Source organism: Lampetra planeri, chromosome 82, assembly GCF_965212315.1.
Source record: "Lampetra planeri chromosome 82, kcLamPlan1.2.h2, whole genome shotgun sequence".
Taxonomy (NCBI): Eukaryota; Metazoa; Chordata; class Hyperoartia; order Petromyzontiformes; family Petromyzontidae; genus Lampetra; species Lampetra planeri.
In genome coordinates this window covers 3,727,402-3,742,811 of record NC_136186.1, presented here as the reverse complement: position 1 = coordinate 3,742,811, position 15,410 = coordinate 3,727,402, and the positions used below count along the sequence as shown (strand labels likewise).

General features: G+C 48.0%; 1 protein-coding gene across 3 annotated transcripts in view; it reads left to right on the top strand.

Annotated features, from left to right (window-relative positions):
- LOC144738423 (uncharacterized) overlaps window positions 1-14,564 on the top strand; it is a 176,377-nt gene extending 161,813 nt beyond the window's left edge. Inside the window, exons 1-2 of one of the 3 annotated variants that reach the window (XM_078621452.1) lie at window positions 8,053-8,154; window positions 11,100-14,564. In XM_078621452.1, coding sequence (XP_078477578.1) covers window positions 11,110-11,919 — 810 coding nt within the window. In that variant the 5' untranslated portion in view covers window positions 8,053-8,154; window positions 11,100-11,109 and the 3' untranslated portion in view covers window positions 11,920-14,564. Of the gene's footprint in view, window positions 1-8,052; window positions 8,155-9,239; window positions 9,965-11,099 lie in introns of those variants that run through there. The other 2 variants (XM_078621451.1, XM_078621453.1) reach the window with 2 other exon arrangements.
- The last annotated feature ends 846 nt before the right edge of the window (window positions 14,565-15,410 follow it).

The following is a 15,410-nucleotide window of genomic DNA, read 5'->3' as shown; positions in this document are numbered from 1 at the left end:
GTGAGGGTGAGCAGTGCGGGTGAGTGGTGATTGGTGAGGGTGTGATGGGTGAGGATGAGTGGTGAGTGGTCAGGGTGAGTGGTGAGCGTGAGTGGTGAGGGTGAGTGGTGAGAGTGAGTGCTGAGTGGTGAGGGTGAGTGGTGAGAGAGTGGTTAGTTTTGAGGGTGAGTGGTGAGGTTGAGTGGTGAGGGTTAGTGGAGAGTGGTGAGTGGTGATTGGTCAGTGGTGATTGGTGAGGATGAATGGTGAGTAGTGAGGGTGAGGTTGTGTGGTGAGGGTGAGTGGTGGTTGTGACGTGAGTGGTGAGGGTGAGTGGTGAGGGAGATTGGTGAGGGAGATTGGTGAGGGAGATTGGTGAGTGGTGAGTTGTGAGGGTGAATGGTGAATAGTGAGTGGGAGTGGTGAGTAGTGAGGATGAGTGGTAAGGGTGAGTTGTGAGTGGTGAATGGTGAGGGTGAATGATGAGTACAGTCAATATGCACTGCTGTAATCATAGCAGGTACCACCACCACAGAATGTACTGCTGTCACCATAGCAGGTACCACCACAGTATGTACTGCTGTCGTCATAGCAGGTACCAACACAGCAATATGCACTGCTGTAGTGATAGCAGGTACGACCTCAGTCGGTATACACTGCTGTAGCGATAGTAGATACTGCTATAGAGTTGGTAGATACCGCTATAGTAAATACTAAAACAGTCAGTATATACCGCTACAGTCAGTCAATACTGCTACAGTCAGTATATACTACTATACAGTCAGTACATACTACCACGGTGAGTAGCTACTAGAGTCAGTAGATACTATTATAGAGTGAGTAGATACTGCTATAGATTTTGTAGTTACTACTATAGTCAGTGGATACAACTATAGAGTCAGCAGATACTATACAGTTAGTCGTTACGAGTATATAGTCGGTAGATACTACTGTAGGCCCAGTAAATACTATGGTCAGTAGTTATTCCAGTCACTAAATACTACTACACAGTCAGTAGCTACTACTGGCTCAGTAGATACTACGGTACAGTCAGTAGATACTACTACAGAGTCAATAGATACCACTTCCTCTGTTGTATGTAAGGTGTTGTTAGTATATATACCTACGAGGGGTAAAGATATTTTTTGAGGGGGGGGGGGGAGACCACAATTTTCGGAAACCTTTTGACATCAACTATTTACCCCACACTTTCTACAACTTTTTGGACTTGTGAAAGCCTCTTATATATTTGTTGGTGGAGAAATGTACAAACAGCCCACCGGGCTTTGACAATACCTTAGTATCTGTGTATATATATGTAAAGTTTTTAAGAAATATATTTTTCACCCGGGCAAAGCCGGGTACTTCCGCTAGTTATATATAAAAGTCTCCGTGCGCTCGCGCTTGCGGGGGATTTGGCTCTCGGACGGTGGGGTTTAAGACCGAAATAATTTGCCAGGCGGCACGCCCTAAGCCCCGTGGTGGGAATAGGCTATTCCGTTTTCCCGTCCGTAAACTTTAAAGTTGTTTAATTAACACATTTGTGCCGTTTCTATTATTCATTATTTACTTATTGCACGACATCGACCGTACCAAGTGACCCCAATTGCGTGGGGGGGGGGGGCGGAACCTGCCAAGTCATGCGCGTTCGCTCGAGCTCACGGCAGACATTTTCTTTTACGCGTTTTACAGTCAATACGTACACACATCACGCTGCGGATATTTATTCACAGTGTCATGTCCTCTTCGCCCCCCCCCCAACACGATGCGTTCAGTTTATACTAGTCCATAGATAATAATATTTTACTGATTACATAGCATTATTCTTGCACGGGCAGCGGATGTTGGAGAGGGGGTAGCGGCCCAGCCCCTAGCCTGCCAATGTGCCAACTCCGCGCCTCGCCAATGTAGGCCAGGACGGGGGCTACGCATCGCACAAGGCCTCAACACACCTATGCTAAGTACAAATTTTCTTGCTTCTTACGCTAACCACTCAAGTCCATTGCCTATTATTGTTAAACACATTACTTGACAAACATTACAATAATAATGTTTGTGTGCAGATAAAAACTCAGCTTCATTGTTTGCCATTATGAATCAAATTCACAGATGTTACAATAATTATGTTTGCGTGAAGATAGCAACTCAAGTTCATTGTTTACCATTATGAAACGAGTTGACATGTTACAATAATTATCTTTGTGTACGCAAAACTCTTTTTGGATTTTTGGATTGCTCAATTTCCCCTTTTTTTGCTGCGCTTTTATAACGCTGCCACGGTCTACTGCCAGTCTGTGATTTCTGCTTATTTCTTAAATGCATTTCTATTGTTTCCATCGCTCACGTCACGCTATTTACTCATACGTAGTACTGCGATACTGATAGCTGTGCCATCATCGGGGATTGCTGTGTCCGTCGATGTGTGTGTGTGAGTCCATGTGTGTGTCTTTGAGTCCATATGTGTGTGCGTGTAGAGCCATGCGTGTCTTTAACTCCATGTGGGTGTCTTTTTCGAATGGACAACGTCAAAGTGTTTATGTGCGTGTGTTACTCCACATGTGTGTGTAAGTCTATACATGTGTGTGTCACTCGATGTGTGTGTGTAAGTCAATCCGTCTGTGTGCGAGTCTATATGTGTGTTAATCCATGTCTGTGTATCTAAAGTAGATATCTGTGTGTCACAGACCATGTGTGTATGTGTGTGTAGGGCTATGTGTGTGTCAGTTTATGTATGTGTAAGTTCATGTGTGTGTGTCTTAGTCCATATGTGTGTGTGTAAGTACATATGTGTGTTTACGTCAATGTGTGTTTTAGTCCACGTATTGCTGTGTGCCAGTCGGTGTGTGTGTGTGTGAGTCGCTGTATGTGTGTACGTCCATATATGTGTGTGCAACTCCATGTGTGTATATCTCAAGTGGATGTCTGTGTGGACAGTCCACATGTGTGTGTGTACGGCAATGTGTGTGTCACTCTATGTATGTGTGTGTGTCGCTGTATGTGTGTACGTCGATATGTGTGTGTAACTCAAGTGCATGTCTATGTGTGTGTGAGTCCATATGTGTGTGTGTCTGTAAGTCGATGTGTTTGTGTGTGTCAGTTCATATGTCTGTGTGTGTGTGTCTCAGTCCATGTGCGTGTGTGTTAGTCGCTGTGTGTGCATGCCTCCATGTTAGTCAGTGTAACTCCATTTCTTTGCGTGTCTGTACGTCCATGTGTACATCTTAGTCCATGCGTGTGCTTTATTCACCTGCTCAAGGCCTATGATACCATCACGAGGCCTGGCCTCTGGGTTGCTCTTCGTGCTTTCCGAGTCCCGAACCCACTCATCACCATCCTTAAGGACCTTCAACGATGGTGAGCGGCCCCGCGTCTTAACTACGTGGCCGTGAGTCAGAGCCATTCTTTTTACACCTTGGGGTGCAACAGGGATGTCCTCTGGATCCCACATTGGACCACGTAGTTCGTCGAGCCTTCAATGCCTGTACCGCAAAAATTCCCATCTGCTACAGATACAATGGGAGGCTGATCGATGCCCGGGTGCAGTCAAGGGATGGCTCCCTGTTGCTCAACCATGTTATGTATGCCGATGATCTGCTAATGGCTGCTCACTCCGAAGAGGAGTTCGAGGTGCTGCTGCTGAACCTGGAGCTTGCCACCAACAGGTGGGGCCTTACCATCAGCCCCACCAAAACGAAGCACTTTCCTGGGTATTTTGTACCATCGGACACTCCATCCCCACAACTCCCAATTGGTGATGGGGCAGTTGTAGAGACAGTGAAGAGTTTCCCATACCTTGCCAGTCTGATAATGACCAGCTCTGGTTTAACAGCAGAGGTATCACTCAGAATCAGTCGAGCCGCATTATCTTTTCATCGGTTGTGTAACGCTGTTTGGAAGCTACCTGGTCTATCACTCCGCACGAAGCTTTAGGTCTTCTCGGCCATGGTCATTCCCTCCTTCTCTATGCTTCTGAAACTTGGACCCCCCTAATGGAACATCTTCGCCGGTTAGAAACATTTAGGATGGCCTGCCTACGATGCATCCTGGGTTTAACCAGGCTGCATTGTGTGAGGAGCTCACAAATCCTTGAAAGATGTGGACAAAGTCCCAAGGCTGCGTTGCCTGAGTCATGTAGCCCGCAAGCCCAGCCACCGCATGCCTAAACAGCTTTTGTACGGCCGGATCGAAGGGGCTAAACTGCCGTGGCACGGGCTGGAGAAGAGATGGAGTGATGTGGTACAGGAGGACGTGGAGCTGAGTGGACTTGCCGATGACTGGTACTAGCCATGTCAAGATCGGCCTCTGTGGAGGAGGCTCCTGAAGGACGCTACTGGCCAGTTGGAGGCAATCGCCCTCCAACAACAATGGAGGGCGGAGGAGCGACGCTCACAACAACGAGCGGAGCGCCGGGCGGCTAAAGCACAGCAAGTTGCCACAGTAGGAGCCACAGGTGCTGCATCAGCCAGTCGTCTCAGTCAGTCGACCTGTGCCATCTGGGTTTGCCCCGTGACCTCTTGCCAGCGGGCGTTCGACACTTCACGTGGCCTCAAGGTGCACATAGCCTGGCACAAGCGTTGTTGTGACGTCACCGCCACTTAGTGGCGAATGGCAGTTGTTGTTGTTCAGTCTATGTATGTGTAATGTAGTAACTCGGCGGGAGACGACTTCACGGGTAACACACTCTTTATTTTATCAAACTCGTTCACAGGTGACTAACACCTACTTTGTATCTCGGGTGACAAACACCCACTTAGTATCTCGGGTGACAAACACCCACTTAGCTACTTGGCGACTAACGCCCACTGAGCTACTCGGATGACCAACATCCACTTAGTATCTCGGGTGACAAACACCCACTTAGCTACTCGGCGACTAACGCCACTGAGCTACTCGGATGACCAACATCCACTTAGCTACTCGGCGACTAACGCCCCTGAGCTACTCGGGACACTCCCTGCCCGGGGTATCCGTCTCGACTGTGGGTCCCCAGCCCGACCCACGGGGGCGTCGGACCCCGGGTCCCACAGCCTCGCCTCCGAGCCACACAGGGCCCCGGTCCCCACAAGGACGGCGGGACTAGGGGTCTCGTGGCACTAGGTCTTCAGCTCCGTCTTCGGGTCTTCAACTGGGTAACTCTCCCCGAGTGCTCTCGCGCGTCCCCCTTTATACCCCACCTGCGGACGTCGCTGCGAGCACCCACTTATTCGACCAATCGCCGGGCGCTGGCTACGATCCTCTTTTCCCACATCTCATCGTGCCTCACCACTCACGCCGCGCCGCCCCGTCATCTGTCACTCCCGGCGCGCGCGTCCACACCACGCCCACAACGCGTGCCCAACCCCGCACCCCGCGCCGCCCCGTGATCCATCACTGTCACAGTCGGCGCACGTCAATACCACCACTACATCACCCCCTACCACATAGCTCGCAGCCGCCCCGGCTGCTATAAAAATATACAAACCGGCGAGTGACAATAGCAATGTGTATGCAAAAAGGAAAATAAATGGAAATTTTTTTTTTTCTTTCGACTCGTGCAGTGTCCCCTTTTTCTTCCGAGCGTCCCTACAACGGGACATTACCCCGGCAGAGGGGAACACCGGGCGAGCTCGGTGTAGAGCAAAAAACGTCTTCATGAAAATTGTTGAGACCTAGCCCGAGTCCGCCTTGCCGGTCCGTCGTACGGCACCAGACGCGGTTGAACGTCCGGTGGTGCCGGGGGTTCAGGAAGACATCGGCCAGGCATCGAGGACTCGTGCGTGCCCCGGGGTTCAGGCTCTCGACGGTCAGCAGCCGTCAAGCCCGAGGCACCTGGGGGTGGGTCAGGTGGAGACACGTGGAGGGCGGCCCGAACACCTTCGCCATCAGGTGTAGTGCGGCCTGGAGCGTAGAGCGGGACGACCTTGCAGCAGATGTGAAGGCTGCAAGCGCGTCGTCGTCAAGCATCGCTGGCAACGCACGCAGGGCAGTGGTGTCGGACCACCCCGACATCTCCTGATGAGCGAGGAACCTTCGTTGGAAGGCTCCCCAGTCGCCCCCATCCGCCTTGAACGCCGACAGCGCGGGCAATCTTTGCTGGAGGACCCGATCGTCGTCGACGTCGGAGAGATTTTCCCGCACTCCGCTGGAGTTGTGTAAAATGTCGGCTCGGTTGTCAGGCGCAAAATGGAGGGCTCCGGCGCGCGCTGATGACGTGGGCTGCGCTGCGCGGAGGTGTCCGGCCACGTGGCGTCCGTCTTTCCCGCCAATCGGTGGCGGCCCCCCAAAAACGGCGGCAGCTTCCAGACTTTTGGCGCGAAGCGCCTTTTGGCGGGAATCCTCCAACGTCGCTTCCTCCACGACCCCCGCAGCCGTTTTTCCGCTCGCCGGAACGGAGATGTCGGCCAAGACAGCGGCGGCGGCGAGTAGCAACTCCGCCAACCGGGAGTGCGCGTCCTGGAGGCTGGTGTCGGAGGCAAGCGGAGCGTCGGCCATCACCGCGAAGTGCTGCATCGGCGGCAACTCCTCGTCCTCTACTCCCGAGGTCGGTGTCCCCGGTACGCCGTCGTCATCCCGACCTCGCTCGTGGGTACGGGTAGTCTTCCTTGTGTCCATACTTCTTGAAGACAGGTTTACTTCTGACGCCAGTTGTAATGTAGTAACTCGGCGGGAGACGACTTCACGGGTAACACACTCTTTATTTTATCAAACTCGTTCACAGGTGACTAACACCTACTTTGTATCTCGGGTGACAAACACCCACTTAGTATCTCGGGTGACAAACACCCACTTAGCTACTTGGCGACTAACGCCCACTGAGCTACTCGGATGACCAACATCCACTTAGCTACTCGGCGACTAACGCCCCTGAGCTACTCGGGACACTCCCTGCCCGGGGTATCCGTCTCGACTGTGGGTCCCCAGCCCGACCCACGGGGGCGTCGGACCCCGGGTCCCACAGCCTCGCCTCCGAGCCACACAGGGCCCCGGTCCCCACAAGGACGGCGGGACTAGGGGTCTCGTGGCACTAGGTCTTCAGCTCCGTCTTCGGGTCTTCAACTGGGTAACTCTCCCCGAGTGCTCTCGCGCGTCCCCCTTTATACCCCACCTGCGGACGTCGCTGCGAGCACCCACTTATTCGACCAATCGCCGGGCGCTGGCTACGATCCTCTTTTCCCACATCTCATCGTGCCTCACCACTCACGCCGCGCCGCCCCGTCATCTGTCACTCCCGGCGCGCGCGTCCACACCACGCCCACAACGCGTGCCCAACCCCGCACCCCGCGCCGCCCCGTGATCCATCACTGTCACAGTCGGCGCACGTCAATACCACCACTACATATGTATGTGTGATTCCGTTTGTGCGTGTAACTCTGTGTGTGTATCAATGGATTTGCGCGTGTAACTACATGTGTCTGCCTTTTTCGCCCGGGCAACGCCGGGTACTAACCGCTATCTATTTATAAAAGGAAAATTTGTCAATGTGTTGTGTTCAAAATGTTTAGCGTACTTCCCGACATGCAACAAATTTGAAATTTGCCATGTGGTTACTTTGCAAAATGTACACCATGCAAAAATTTTAAAAATACACTTTTGTATTTAGGGGGGGGGGGGGGGGAATGACCAAGAGGTGTGTGGCGAGAATCGATATCTGCTGAGCGTTTCTGGTATCGATTAAACGGGAATAGGCCGATTCTAAAGAAATCTACAACCTTCGATTGCTTTGCACGATCTAAAGAATCGAATCTTGACGCGCGAGCGTAAGTTTATTTTCCACCGCGCGTTGGGTTTTATTTAAATTTTTATGAATGAGATAATCATCTAAAAAAAAAAAATTCATTTGTATATGTTATGTTTTTAAGTTTTTTGAGAAGTTTTTCAAGAAATGTTTCCCCCGGGCAACGCCGGGTGCTTCCCGCTAGTACCTAATAAATGAAACTGAAAATATCAACTGGCGGTTAATTAACATAATTAATTCATAAATACCGTCGCTCGTTCATTGCGACGGCTTCAGCATCCACGCCTCATCTCTGCACATGAGCCCGTCTCATTAACATAAGTTATTCAATTACACCGCCGCTCGTTGGGGGAGGGGATTGTGTTCAAGCCCGCCAGTGACGTCATGTCACCGCTTGCTGCCGCGTGACGTCACTTTATAGCGGGAAGCTGCTGCACCGCGCGCCCTCTTACAGATCCGAGGTGAGAAGTTAACATCGTGGTTGTTGTCGTGGTGGTTATTGTTGTTACCCAGGTAGAGCCTATCTCCGTCTCTCTCTCGTAGGGATATCAATTGAGTAGCAGCGAGTATGGAATGGATGTCCAGGTTGGAACATTACAACGCGGGGCCTAGCCACGCGGGGCCTTGCCTCCTGCCCTCGCTTGATTGCATTTGCTTTAATTCTTTGCTTAAGTTTAATTCGTCTTCATCTGGCTCACTACTTCATGGGGCCTCCTTTGCCAGTAGCAAAATATAAGAAGAGGTTTTTCCCCTTTTCTGGCAACTGAAGCAGGTGTTAAGATATTAGTGGTTCTTTCGGTCAAGTCACATAAAAGGGAAATAATAAAGTAATACAATTTCTTGCTGTGGATTTCACACCTGACGATGATTGCTCGTGTTGCAGTCGAAACGTGAGAATTTTTATATTTTTATTTTATTGTTTTTCTTCTACACGACTTTAGGTGTGAAAAACAGCAAGAAAATGTTTCTAAATTTTGGAAAATTGTCTTGCTGTGTTTTTCACAGCTGACGATGATTGCTCGTGTTGCAGTCGAAACGTCGTGAGAATTTTTATTTTATTTTTTATTTTATTGTTTTTCTTCTCCGTGACTTTAGGTGTGAAAAACAGCAAGACATTTTTGGAAAATTTTCTTGCCGTGTTTTTCACACCTGACGATGATTGCTCGTGTTGCAGTCGAAACGTCGTGATAATTTTTTGTATTTTATTGTTTTTCTTCTACGTGACTTTAGGTGTGAAAAACAGCAAGAATTTTTTTGAAAATTTTCGATAATTTTCTTGCCGTGTTTTTCACACTTGGCGATGATTGCTCGTGTTGCAATCGAAACGTCGTGAGCATTTTTTGGTATTTTATTGTTTTTCTTCTACGTGATTTTAGGTGTGAAAAACAGCAAGAATTTTTTGGAAATTTTTGGAAAATGTTCTTGCTGTGTTAATTCACACCTGATTGCTCGTGTTGCAGTCGAAACGTCGTAAGAATTGTTTTAGTTTTTTTTATTGTTTTTCTTCTACATGACTTTAGGTGTGAAAAACAGCAAGAAATTTTTGGAAAATTCTTGAACATTTTCTTGCTGTTTTTCACACCTGATTGCCTGCCTCTAGCGGTGATATGAATATAGAATATATGTAAGGATGCCCCCCAATAGACTTCCCCTGGATCTCTACCAGACACGTCCCACTGGGTCGACGACCCCAGGGCTGGCCCAGGACACGCTGGCGGGACTATGTCGCTCGGCTGGCCTGGGAATGCTTGGGAATTCCCCAGGATGAGCTAGAGTCTGTCGCCAGGGAAAGGGAGGCCTGGACTGCCCTTCTCAGCATGCTGCCACCGCGACCCTCACCAGGACAAGCATTTTAGAAACTAACGAATAAAGCTGTGATTCTTCTTGGCCACAGATATTACTATGTGGATTCAGAATATGAACTTATTTAAATTACCATCTCTGCTGGCTTATACCATGAAGGCTGTCCTCCCTATGATTCATCCTCTATCCAACCAGACTTATTTTGTATTAGAAGCTTACAGATCCTGAAGATGTCAATATAGAATATAATCTTGAGTCTCTTTTGCAGGCGAGGCTGCATTGGTTCGGTCATGAATCCCGCATTCCCAGACACTGCATGCTCAAGCATCTTTTGTTTGTCCAGATATTAGGGGCTGAACAGGCATGGCATTGACCAGAGAAGAGATTGGAGGATGTAGAGGTGATCGGACCTGCCAATGACTGGTGCCGGCAGTGTCAAGATTGGCCTCTGTGAAGGAGGTCCGTTAGGTATGCTGCAGGGCAGTTAATAGATATTTTCTCTGCAACAACGATGAGGTCGGAAGAGCAATGCCATCATGAATACGTGGTACGCTGGGTTCCTAAAACCCAGCAAGACAGTGGGGAGCACAGCTGGTTCATCTGCCAGTCATCCCTTGACACCTGGATCATTCCCATTACCTGCTGACATGGAATCCACACTTACATGGCCTTAAATTGCACCTATCATGGCATTAGCACTGGGATAAGGTGACTTGCAATTCGTCATGAATGGTGGATTTTGTTTATATATGTTAATGATGCATGTGGAATGTATGTGTATTTAAGAGTTTATCTTTGTGGGGAGCTGTGGTGCAGTTATTTCACTGCATTATGAACTCAACAATTAGTTTGATTATCACCGACATCAAACATGATTGATAAGTGAAAGCTCAACTGCTTGTGGGCCTCTGCTATGTTGATTGATCTTAAATTAATTAGATGATGAAGGGAGGAAGCGTTAATACTGAGCAGATGAAGGCGGCCAGGCATGGTTCTGGACACACCACCACTTTTTACCATGCCAGTGTGTGACTGTGTCAAGTTTGTATTTGCAGTAAATTATATTAACTATTGAACATGGAGGTTAAATCAAAGCAATCGTTTATTTTAGTTTCCCTCTGGAAATTTTTGGAAGAATGGAAACAGGAAATTAACAGCACATGCTGCTGAAGTTAGATCTGTTCATCCAAGCATTCAAGCAAATCTGAGCCTGGCTTCACATCTCTAAAGTTGCGATTGAACATTTATTTTTGCATTTCTGCATAATACAAATAGCATTATTCCCAAAAGCCTGTACTATATGAGCTGAATTTTGCTTTTGCAGCCAGGCAGCCGAAATTGTGTGCTTGGTGTTTTGGGTTAACATTTATTTTGAAGATACTAGGGCTTCCAGGCATATTTATAACCCTTTGCCCTCTCATTGTGTGCCTTAACAGCCCGTGTGATTAATTGGGGATAATCTTGAATATAGGGATAAATATAGACGTGTAAGTCATGTGTGACTGTGTATATATTCATTCCTCTTTGCCTCGATACTCATGAAGATGGTGTGGACATTTTTTTCTGTCTGCAGCTGATGCTTCTTCTGATGCTTCCTCTGCAGAATTGGTCTGATGGAGCAAAGGCACTCAGCGCGGCTCGGTAGAAAAAGACAACAATGGGACCAGTATGCAAACAGCATGGATTGTACTGGAAATTTTACACAGGACCAGAGATCTCCAATGGGAGAGAAACCCTTCAAGTGCACTGTCTGTGGGAAGGCATTTAAAGATTCATCTTTTCTTAAACTACACCAGAGAACACAAACAGGAAAGAAAGCCTTCAAGTGCATTGTGTGTGGGAAGGCATTTTCAAGTTCATCTTATCTTAAAAAACACCAGAGAACACACACAGGAGAGAACCCCTTCAAGTGCACTGTGTGTGGGAAGGCATTGTCAAGTTCATCTTATCTTAAAATACACGAGAGAACTCACACAGGAGAGAAACCCTTCAAGTGCACTGTGTGTGGGAAGGCATTTTCAAGTTCATCAAATCTTAAAGAACACCAGAGAACACACACAGGAGAGAACCCCTTCAAGTGCACTGTATGCGGGAAGGCGTTTGCACAGTCACCACAGCTTGATAGACACCAGAGAACACACAGGCATCAGAAGACCCCCAAGGAGTGTAGTCTGAAATCGACTTGTGAAAGTCAAAGTGCTGCAATGAGCCCATCCCTCCTGAAAAAAGAACCAGAAGTAAATTCCAGCTTGGACACTATGAAATATATCAAGGTGACATTTGAAGAGGCGACGGTGAAGAGCGAAGAAGTGACAGTGAAGAGCGAAGAAGTGAAGGTAAAATGTGAAGATGAACATTCAACTCCAAAATCGGACCTTCACATCAATGGAGGCACCGTGAAGCAGGAGGAGAATTCTGACTGAGGCAGAGCGAGGCAACTCCCAGCAGTTTGTGGAAGTGGAGGTGTGGGTGGACTTCTTAGACAATACAAGGTCAAATGGAGAACCTGTAGATGTGTAAGCTTGAGACAATGAAGCTGCAATAGATTCACATTTGTCACAGGTCTTAAATGAAAAGAACGTGAAGTTGAACACTCCATTCCTAGGTTCAACCTGCAGAGTAAGAGCGGTCAGTATTTGCGGACCTGTGGGTTGGGTAGATCTCTAACTAGGAGCGAGAGCCAATAAACTCCCAAGCATTCACTATGTTATAATAATATTAGCATTTATATGGGGCTCGCTTAATCGCCTCAGCAACTCGGAGTTTTGTATCATATCTCATCACAAACACTCGAAGAGCACGCCTTTTGGAGTCCTCTGGATTAACACCGTTTGATACTAGGCTCGAAAGAAAGCTGTCTCTGGTGTGGACCAATCCGTTTCAAAGATAATGCATATGTTGTGTCCTATGACTAACCACACGGCGATCCGAGGGGAGAGACTACTGCGAGTTACAGAAGACTACAAGCGACAGAGAGTACTGTGACGGGCAGACTCCGGGGCATGGCCTCGAGATCAACAATGGGTGTTGTGTCTCACAGAGAAGAGGGGCGAGGTGATGCTCGGTGCTGAGTTCGGCATGGACCGACAGAGTATCGCTGAGAGTTTTATTCTACATTTATCCTGATGTTTTCAGTTGCTTGCAAAGTCAAGGATTGCGATAAGTTGTATTGTACTAAGCTTTCACAGTTGTTCAAGAGGTGTGTGAATACAATTTACAAGTTTTGAGAGTGAGTTCCAGCTCCCACGACCAGCTGCGATCGGCAGGCTCCGAGGAACCTGCCCCCGTGACTGGGACATCGTCAACGAGCTGCACCGGCAAAAGCCACGAGTCTACGAAATCAACGCAAAGAGTTGACTTACTGCAAGCAGCAAGCTCTGGGGTGGGACTCTGCAATCAACCAAGGATGAAGAGGCTTGCCGAGTAGCAATTGGTCACCGAGTACGAGCTCGGCGCTGACGGAAGAAGTTTCGCTCAAAGTTATTCTACACTGAGTGCCAGCTCCCACGAGCAGCTGCAGCCCGAGAGATAGAGTGATGAGCAACGACGAGCAATCAACTGGGAGAAAGGGTGGAAGCCCAAGCATCGACCAAGCCAGCATCGCAGAGAACCAGCTGCACGCGCAACCAGGCATCGCCAGAGAGCACGGAGCCGGAGAGAGAGCGCAGCAGCGCCACCGAGCACGGGTGTCAGCTGCCAGCGGACGAGCGGCGAGCGCTGTCGAGCACCTTTAAAGACGAGCATCGTGCCGACTCAGCTCATCCAGCAGGGGAAAGAGCCTGACCAGCCGCCCGTGAGGAAGAAGAGAGCGCCGTGGGTTCGACCCACACACACCGACCAGCACCAGCTGTGAACCAAGACACGAGTGAGGAACGGCGACCAGCAGACGAGCTGCGGGCGCTATCTGACGACGGAATCATCGCGCACCGCCGACGGCGAGCATCGTGCCGACTCTTCATCCAGCAGTGGGCAGCAGCTCCAGCTGCCGCCGAGCGAGAGAGAGTGAGGAAGCTGTGTGTATGACCCTCCCCCACACTCACATACTCACCACGTATCACCCAGCGTCTGCTTGACGCAAAGAATTGATCAAGGAGACAAAACCACCAAACACACACATCCCGGGACTAATAATAATAAGAATAATGATAAGAGTGCGTCAACTATTAGCTGATAATGAAGAACATTGCTGCCCATTGAGTCACGTGGATACGGTCATTCAGAAGTATTTTAGTCGTTCTTTTTGTTAATTTTAACTGTACCGATGAATTCATTGACAAAACTAAACGTTTAGAAGCCTACGTTACGAATCCACACACTCACAGGGAGACTTGTGTTGGAATCTTTCTTTTGATCACATAATCTTGCCCGCGAATTTATTGAAGCCTTAGCCAATTGATAAGCATTTGCTGAAGCAGGCACACTGCCGCACACCATTGTTCCAAGACATTTAGTCAATTGCATAATCTACCAATGAATTCATTGAGGTCTACTTTTGCAATCGGGACATGTTTCTTTATTGCCGTTCGTATGAATATCGTTACATTTATTTTTAAGGACTTTTTAAATCCTTTATATTAAGTTCGCTTGCTTGCTTAGGACCGTGCAAATCTTTCGGTCGTTTTTTAACCCACTTCCCGTGATCCAATCGAGCTGACATTTTCCACACAGACTCGTCGTGGGTGACAATTAATGTTCGTGAAAAATTTTTTCTTAAATTTTACATTTTTTAGGACCAATTGTTTAATGCTGCCAGACAATCATCTGACCCATAGGTGGCAGCCATCTCAAGCCAGAGGACGAGAGGACTCTAGCCGCCCCGATGCCACGCATATAAAGGATTTATAGTGAAAAACTTTGTTTTACGGGTTAATTTTTTCCTATGCTCGCGTTACTCTGAGGAAATAACCGATTACTCTGTTACCCAGTTTAACAACGTAAGAATTGAGGGTTAAATGTACGGATCAATGACGAGCACATCTCCAAGAGTACTGTGTTGACAATTCCAAGCATAAGAGTTCGCATATTAGAGTGTTATGTTTTTGTTCATAAATTAAAGTTGCTTAACACAGAAGTTTCTGAGTGGTTTCTTCCGAAGTTCATGCATAATGATCCTAATTATAAGAACTGTATCCTTCGGCGAGATCTGAAATATGAGATCTGATAGTACACTAAAACATTATCAGTAAAAGTGAAAGCGAGAATCTTTGTATTATCACGATTAGTAAGAAGACAATTTTTTCACGGACCAGCGGGGGGGGGGGGGGTTGTTTCATGATTCAAGCGCATTGTATTTATTGTGCCCTTTATTTATATTATTATTATTACATTGTAATATTAAATACTTATACAACTCACCATAATGCAGAATTAGTGGGAGCCCTGAGCTGTTTTCTTGTAACTAGATGGTCCCATCTGGGTGTGATGGGAGACGGTGACACCCGAAGTGTGTTGCCTATGTCCAGTCTACTCCATAATCTCGTTTTGGTTGCTGTCACTGCAGAAAACCCTGCTTCACAAAGATAGGACGTTGGAAAATGGAAGCAGGCTTTTCAGTGCTTTTGTGGCAATCTCAGGATATTCCGCCTTGACCTTTAATCCAGAACGTATCGAGATTTGAAGTTGTCTCAAACATACTTTTAAGGCCACCTTCATTTGCCATCTCAAGCAGTTGATCCTCTTCTAGCACAGATAAAGTCGATTCACCTGGCCTATTCACAAATGGGTCGCGGGTCCATTCCTTCCCAGTTCGGGGGTCTTTTGTGGTTGGGAAGTAATGCTCAAACTCTTTTAAAAGCTGAGATAGGTTTTAATGCACCAGCTGGGAGAAAGGCCCTGGCTCAGTCTCTTTCAAAATCTCTGCTAGTGTTTGAAACATGTCAAAAGTTCCAATGTTCACTCGTCGCCCCCATAATTC